We start from the raw sequence: 7,635 nt of genomic DNA on the forward strand, positions 1-7,635 counted from the left end.
GAAGAGAGAATTTCATCCCAAATCCTCTTGATGTTTTGGGTGAAAAACACTAAGAAAAAGATGCTTCCCCCCCCCCAGCAGTAAAAAAAACCCCAACGAGTTATTTCTACTTAAAAACCCTTAGGTGCCTTCCAGTTTTGGTGCAGGGCCTTGAAATTTGGCAGGAGGGTGACCTGGTAATTTTAATGTAGGGGCTTGGGGGGGCTGTGTATTTGTATTTCACAGCGTGCTTTACCCCTGGCTGCCAAATTTGGGGTGATGGGACGTGCCCTGAGGATGCCTCAGGGGTGCGCGCAAGAGGGCTTTGGGTAAGGGGATGGTGCCATTGCCCAAAGAAGCCGGCTGGTTCGCTTTGAGCCAGGGTGGCCAACAAAAAAAGCAATTACTTAATTCGTGTAACTGTGCCCGTGGCTTCTTTTGGCTGTTCTGGGAACACCAGCAAGGGAGGCAGACGTCTCCAAACCCAAAAGGGGTTTTGGGGGCCGTACCCTCATTTTCCTGCATCATTTCTGAGTCCAGATGCTTTTGCAGCAAGAACAGAGGTCTTGAACAGGACAGCAAGCGAAAGGAAAAGAGCAAAGATTTCTATTTAGACTCAGGCAGAGGCAGTTTTTGTCACCTCAGAGAGTATCGGGATATGTTACCTTTAAAAAAAAAGCTAATGTCCCTTTTTGGGAGGCCAGTTTTGGGGTATCAGCACCTTTTAGAGTAGCTGGGGGTGTGAAGAGGGAAGAGCTCCAGGCAACGCATACCCACCCTGTGAGCTCCAACTCCTCACTGTTGATAACACGCTCCTGGAAAATTATAAATGGGAGTCCCCGGTTTGTCTTTCGCTCTGTTAATTAATAGGATTTGAGCATTAAAACTGCTCCCCCGGAGTCGGCGATAGGCCCTTTGCCACTAATTCAGGCCCCTTGCCACTAATTCAGTCATCCTGGCAGGTCAGCGTAAACACCCCATATTTTACTGCCATTTTTAGATTATTCCCCTGCCTGGTAATTATTTTCCCCGGGGACGGTGGGGGATTAATTCCAGGCGCCCGTTCCTCCGCAGATGGTGGCGAGCCCTAGCACCGAGGCGATGCAGAGCATCCCCTGGCAGCGGATAACGCTGCCGATTCGAGGTCCGTTTACCCGCTGACGAGGAAAACGTCGCTAAGCCGGGTCTGCGCTCCTCTTCCTCCGCTCCTTTTATCCATAAAAGGGAGGAAGGACTCGCTGCCGGGTCAGCCCTGCCTGCGCCGGCGACGCGGTCCCCTGGGCGCAGCGGGACGTCGGGCATCGGCGGGGAGATGCCGGCGCGGCCGCGTCGGGGGTCCCAGCCCCCGCGGGTCCCAGCGGGGCTCACGGGCACCTCGAGCGTGGGCAGCCCTCGTTCAGGCTTCGCTCCGGCACGCTCAGCATCGCAGCGAGGGGCTGAGGCTGTTTATTCCCGGGGGTTTTCTCCGCACTGGGTTGTTTGTAGAAGGAGGACCAGGAGGCTACGTGCCCCCCAGCAGGCTTGCCCTTACCAAAGGGAGGGAGAATCGTTTCGCTTATAGATAAAATACCCCTTTCTATGGGATTTATCTGTATGACTTAATCTCCTGCCAGGGCCAGGAGTCAGAGCACCTGCGAGACCAAGAAAACGCCGCGGTTTTTTTTGGGGCCGAGATGCTGGGAGCTGAAGCAGAGGTTTAAAATCCACGTGGCTCCGAAAAAAAATAGCCTCCATCCCTCCTTCCTCGATCAGGCCTGCTTGGAAAGGCGGCCTTTCGCGTCTCCTCTTGGGCTGAGCCCCGGGGAAAGTTGGGCGAGTAAGTTTGCCAAGCCGGAGGGAGGGCGGCACAGATCGATTGGTGAGTTTAATAGGATCAGGTCAGTGTAATCCTGTTTTAGCCATTGTAATTCAGGCAGCCAAGGAGACCTCAAACTATAGGGGAAGGGGCTTTTAAAACCTCAGCGGTCCTGCCACAAAGCCAGAGGCTGGGGCCGGGACAAAAGCGGGAGAGAGGATGAAGTGGCTTGAAATAAATAGATTAAGGCTCTCTATGGGCCAGGCGTAGCGGGAGGGAGAAAAGAGCAAGCAAGGGGCGGGCGAGCATCCCGCGGTGGCGGGGAGGGGGACGGGAAGGGACCTCGCACCCACGAGGGGTGCGGGGTGGCTCGGCAGAGCATCCCCTCCCGCCGTGGGGCGGTCGGTTCGGGGCGCGGGGTGGGTTTTTCTCCCCCCACCCCCCCGCTCCCCGCGCGTGTTTCTGAAGGGTTGGGATAGGCAATCAATTTTTATGATGCAATTTATAATTCATACAGGTTGTCTTCGTACATATGGTGTTGCTTTTGTGTGTCAGGGTGCCGGGTGCTTTATGACGGTGACGGCGGGAATTTGCATTGGCGGCCGCTTACCGGCCTCATCGCTCTCCTCCTCGCGGATGAAGATTGATACGGCCCCGTGGAAGCGCGCGGAGGGGGCCGATCCTGGAGGACAGCGAGCCCGGAGGGGTGGGTGTCTCTTGCAGGGAGCAACGTGCGCCCTTTTGGGGATGGGGGGGATTCCCAGTCCTTGGGGGGGTTCTTCCCAGCAGGGGTGCGGACCCCCTCGCCCATCCCTCCGGATACTGGGGTGGGCCCCGCTCTGGGGGATGCTGGGTGCGGAGGCCCCCCCCATCACGGGGGTAACCCCGATGGAGGGGGGAGCCGGGCACAAAGGGGTCCTTGTCAGCGGGGCAGCCGCATCCCCGCGGGCAGGAGGGGCAGGTAAAAGGCACAAAGCCGAGCCTGGCCAGTCCCAGCTGAAATAATTAAACCAATTAAGTCAATACAAACAGAAACAAGGCGGAAGGCAGAGCTGCCCTCTCCGAGGAAGTGGGGGCCGCAGCTGGGGTCCCCCCCTCCCCACCCCCTGCCTGGCCTGGCATGCGCTGAGTTTGTCCGGTCTCTGCGGCAGCCCTGGCATGCGGTGAGTTTGCCGGGTCGCTGCGGCGAGGGGGTGTGGGGGGGATTTAAAAGCTGTGATGTCTTATTTAAGAGCGAGGCAGCGTGCTCCTCGCCCCACCGGAGAGGGGTGGCCTCCTCCGGCTGCCGCATCCCGATGCTGCTGAGCGGCAGTGGCTGGGGGCTTAAAAATATATATATATATTTATTTTTATATATATATATAAAGGGGTTTTCCTAAGGCAGGCTGGAGGCGAGGCGGAGAGGAGCGGGCAGCTTTCCTTCCCCTCCGACTTTGGGCTGCTGCGAAGCGGACCGGCATTTCTGCTGCGCTCCCCGAGCAGTGCAATTATTTGATCTGCAGATGTAAGAGGAATTTATTGTAACAACAAATATAGTGATGTCAAAACCCAACCTTGGATTAAAGCCGGCAGCCAAAGGGGAAGTGTATTAATTTCAAACAGCATCAGAGGCCAGTGCCTATTAGGACGAGCTATTCTTCAGACCCCCCCATCAGAATTAATCATTGGGAGTTAATTTGAAGCTCAGACAAGTTGCTGTTAATTTAGTGCAGGGAGGACGGGATGGAATAAAAAGCTGAGGTGCTGGCCGGGCCTCCTGGGTCTCATTAATCAGCGAGCTGAGACGGCCTGGCTTGATTACAATTTGCAAAAAAATTCATTAGAGCCTGGGCGATTGACAATTTTTCTCTCTGCCTGTGATCTGACTCATTAGGCAGCCAAATGAAAGCCATGATGATGGTGATGATGACAGCTATCAACCCCCTCGCTTGTTTATCTCCTTCTCCTCCGGCCCCCGGCCCGGGGCTCCCCCCTCCAGCCCCAAAGCCCCTCTCCTGGGGGGGGGACGGGGGCACGGGGGACCCCAACCCGCGGAGCAAAGAACTTTCCTGTGCCTGGGGCAGATGCTGGCTTGTAGAGGGGGGGCTGCCCGGGGGGGGCAGGGGGCAGGAGCAGCTGCTCCTCCCTAAAATACCCCCCCCGGGGGAGAGCCGGGTTGCCGCTCGCCCCAGCCGGCTCCGGGTTGCTCTGCTTGGCGAGCAGCATCCCCTTTGCAGCACCAGCAAACCAAAAGAAATTCAAATAATTTTAAAAAAAGCAACCAAACCAACCAGCTCGCCGAAGAGGAGCAGCGCTGGGAAGCCCGGGGAGGGGGGGGGGAGACGGGGCGGGCGGGGCCGTCCCACGCGTGTCCCGGCTCCCCGCTCCCTCCCGCGCAGAAACGAAACCAAAAATTATTATTAATAATAATATTTTTTTTTTGTAACGAGCCAAAGGAGCGGGCGGTTGGCGGCGGCTGCCCAAAAGGCTGGAATTACCCGTGGGTTCCCGCTAGCCCCCGCGCGTCCGCGGCTGCCCGTGGGGCTGGCGGCCGGCAGCGCTGCTGCCCGGGGCCGTTCCGTTTCGGTGAGGGGCTGGGGGGAGAGGGGAGCAGGGACACCCCCGCTGCCCCCGGGCCGCGCCAGCCCCCCGCGTGACAAAATAATAACGATAATAATTATAATAATGATAATAATAAAACCCAGCAGCAATAAATAACGGATGAACGCGAGGGCTACCGGGGACGTGACCGCCGCCGAGCCGCGATTGCCCCGCCGCAGCCCGTCCCGCCGCTCGCTCCCGGGATGACCCCCTCGCTTCATTTCGGCACCCCCCCGCCCCCCGCTTTCCCCGGGCAATTAACGGGGCTTCATCCCGCACAGCCCCGACGGCCGCCAGCCAAAGGGCTTCACCGGCACGGGTGGAGTCGGGACGCGTAAAATGGGGAAAAAACGGGATGGAAAGGATGCGGGGGGGGGATGCGGGACCCTCCGGCCCCTGCCCCGGCTGCGCTGGGGGAGAGCGGCTGTACCCCCAAAACACGGGGCTGGGAGCCCCCCGGCTGCCCGGGGGGAAGGGATGTAGGGGTGCTCCCCACGTTTATTGGCACAAAAAGCCTTTTTCCAGTCTTCCCCCCCCCCCCAAAAAAAAAAGGGGGGGGGAACTTTTTGCCCGTCTCCCCCCGCCCCGACAATAAATGTGGCTTCACAAAAAAAAAAAAAAAATTAAAAAAAAAAAATAAAAAAGCGGGGGGGAGAGCAGCATCGCTCCGCTCCGGCAGCGCAGGAGGGGAAGGGAGAATCAGCTCAGCGCCAAATTCTGGACAGAAGAGCCGGGGGCTGGAGGGCTTTTTTTTTTTTTTTTTTTGTCTTTTTTGTTTCTTTGTCGGTTTTTATTCACAAGACTTAGTTTGCTTTGAAATTTCATAACTTATAAGGAAATAAGCTACATTGAAATAAATTAAACACAATAGAGAAGATCGTGCTTTCCCCCCCCTACCCCCCCGCCCCCCTCTCTCTTTTAAACATGGCTTGGTAGACTAGGCAAACCAAATCGACAGAAAGCCAGGCAAAAAAATAGATTTAAAAAAAAAATCGTCCCCCAGCACCTGCCACTCAGCCATCGGAAATAAAATCAAACAATTAAAAAAAAAAAAAAAAAAAAGAAAAGGCATGAAATGAACCTTAGTTTGCTTTCGTTTTTGTTCTCTGGTCTTTTTTTTACCTTTCACCCCCCGATAAGAAACAAAACCCAAAAGATGGCTAAAGGCGCGCTGCGGGTTTCGCTGGGGACATCTCTGCCGGTGAGGGGGGACGCGGGCAAACCGCTGCCGGATCCAGCGCCGACACCGTACCGCATCCGTGGTCCCCATCGCAGCCAAGACAGCACGAGTATGTACAAAGTGGGGGGCAGCGTTAATAATAAATATCTGTGCGTCTCTTCCAGGGTTTGGTATTCCTGCTCCGAACCAAAACAGTTTCCAAGCCTCTTGCCTTCGCAGACCCTCGCTCGACTCGGTAAGTGGAAAGTTTCGCTTTAAAGTTCGCTCGTGGCTGGGATTTGCCGTGCGCTCGCGTGGGATTTTTTTTTTCTGGTTGGCTGTTGTTTGCTTTAGGGGTTTTTTACTTCTTTTTTTTTTTTTTTTCCGGGTGGGTTGCTTTTAAACCCCCCCGATTTGGAAACTTTTCCCTCAAACATTTGTGGTTCTGAGCGTGGGGGGAGAGATCAGGGTCGGGCTTGCTCCAGCTGCTGGTGCTGACTCCTGATCGCAAACCTGCTGACGTGCACCGGGATGGGTACCACGATCTTAGGGTTTCGGGAGGGCTCCCCTGTCTTGGAGTTGGCGTTGCCCGCCTTGACCCGTTTCCATTTAGCCCGTCTGTTCTGGAACCAGATTTTCACCTGCACCTCGCTGAGTTTGAGGGCGTGCGCGATCTGGGACCTCTCCGTCAGGGACAGGTACTTTTTGCAGTGAAACTCCTTCTCCAGCTCCAGCAGCTGCTCGCTGGTGAAGGCTGTTCGCCTCCGCCGGTTTTTGCCCGTGGACGTGGTGTTGGTGGAATTGGGGGGGTTTTGGGGGTTTTCCTCCAGCGCGTTGCCAGAGTCCTCTTCCTTGTGAGCCGCCTGGCCGGGGATGTTGTCGTCCGAGCTATAGTCGAGATCGCTGTCCATGGAGAAACTTTCCTCCTTGCCTTTCGCGTCCTCTTCTGCTTTGGGGTCCTCCTTCCCCTGGCCCCGCAGAGCCCCGGCTGGAAGCGAAGCAGAGGCCTTTCATTACCCTCGGTACCCTCCGTCCCGCGGCCACCGCACCCCCCGGCCCGCAGGTCTGTCACCCGAAAATCGCTGGCTTTGGGGGTGGGGTTTTTTGGTGGGTTTTGGGGTTTTTTTTTTGGTTTTTTTCCCCGCCCGTCTTTCGGTTGGATCGATTTGATTATCGTTTTTCCAGGCGGCGGGGGCCGGCAGCCTTCCTCCTCCTCCTCCCTCCTTCTCCTCGGCCTTGCGGCCAGCGGACCCCGGGGGCCAGCCCTGCCTCCTCCCGGGGGTCTCCCCGTCCCGGGGCCGCCCCTTCCCCCGACCCCCTCCCCGCCCGCCCCGCCGGGGGGTGATGCGCGGAGCGGGCAGCGGGACCCCGCTCCCCCCCGACGGCTCCGGCGCTCACTCACCGAGGGAGGCCTGGACGGCGTCGGCGGCGGGGAAGGGCAGGAGGGCTCCGTCCTTCCCCAGGAAGGCTTTGCCGTCGTCGCCGCCGCCGTCCGGGGGCATCCCCTCGGCTTTGTCGAAGTTACCCGGGGGCGCGAACTTCCTGGCGGCCTCCTGGTGCTGGGGGGAGGCGGGGAAGGTGCCGGGCAGCGTGGCCATGAGGGTGGAGGTGAGGGCCATGCCCTGGGCCAGGCTGGAGCAGAAGCCCGTGGGCAGGCTGGGGAGCTGGTGGTGGTGGGGATGGGCGGGGGGCAGCGCCGGCTGCAGGGCGCCCTGCGGCAGCGCCGGGGGCGGCGGGGGGGGCGGCGGCAGCACCACGGGTCGGTAGGGCATGAACATGGGGTAGCCGGTGTAGACGAAGTGGCCGGGGGCGGGCGGCGGGGGGCTGCCGATGAGCGAGTCGATGCTGAAGGCCGTGCTGCTTCCCAGCGGGCGCTGCATCATCATCAGCGAGGGCTGGAAAGCCGCGCTCATGCCGGAGCGGCGGCGGCAGCGACCACCTTCCTCCTCCTCCTCCTCCTCCTCTTCCTCCTCCTCCTGAGAGCCGCGCAGCGCCCGCGCGTGGGGCAGAGCCGGGGCGGAGCGGGGCCCGGCCCGCCGCCGCCGCCCGCACACCGGGGCCGGGGCTGGCCCTGGCCCCCGCCCGCCGCCGCCGCCGCCGCTCTGCCCGCCCGCGGCCCCCG

The 7,635-nt window shown here is 58.9% G+C and overlaps 1 protein-coding gene across 1 annotated transcript; it reads right to left on the minus strand.

Moving 5' to 3' along the window:
- Window positions 1-5,452: 5,452 nt before the first annotated feature.
- GBX2 (gastrulation brain homeobox 2) lies at window positions 5,453-7,433 on the minus strand. The gene is made up of 2 exons (XM_075511811.1): window positions 6,916-7,433; window positions 5,453-6,501 (listed from the first exon to the last, which is right to left on the minus strand). Exons 1-2 carry the CDS (start codon window positions 7,424-7,426, stop codon window positions 5,978-5,980), a joined length of 1,035 nt encoding a protein of 344 aa, XP_075367926.1. The 5' UTR covers window positions 7,427-7,433; the 3' UTR covers window positions 5,453-5,977.
- Window positions 7,434-7,635: the final 202 nt, after the last annotated feature.

This window comes from Mycteria americana, chromosome 9 (assembly GCF_035582795.1).
Source record: "Mycteria americana isolate JAX WOST 10 ecotype Jacksonville Zoo and Gardens chromosome 9, USCA_MyAme_1.0, whole genome shotgun sequence".
Lineage (NCBI taxonomy): Eukaryota > Metazoa > Chordata > Aves > Ciconiiformes > Ciconiidae > Mycteria > Mycteria americana.

Bases quoted from the DNA above. Each gene is read 5' to 3' on its own strand.
- GBX2 (XM_075511811.1), bottom strand. From the start codon at position 7,426: ATGAGCGCGGCTTTCCAGCCCTCGCTGATGATGATGCAGCGCCCGCTG. The intron at 6,502-6,915 runs GTGAGTGAGCGC...CTTCGCTTCCAG, and splicing joins CGCCGTCCAGGCCTCCCTCG to CCGGGGCTCTGCGGGGCCAG.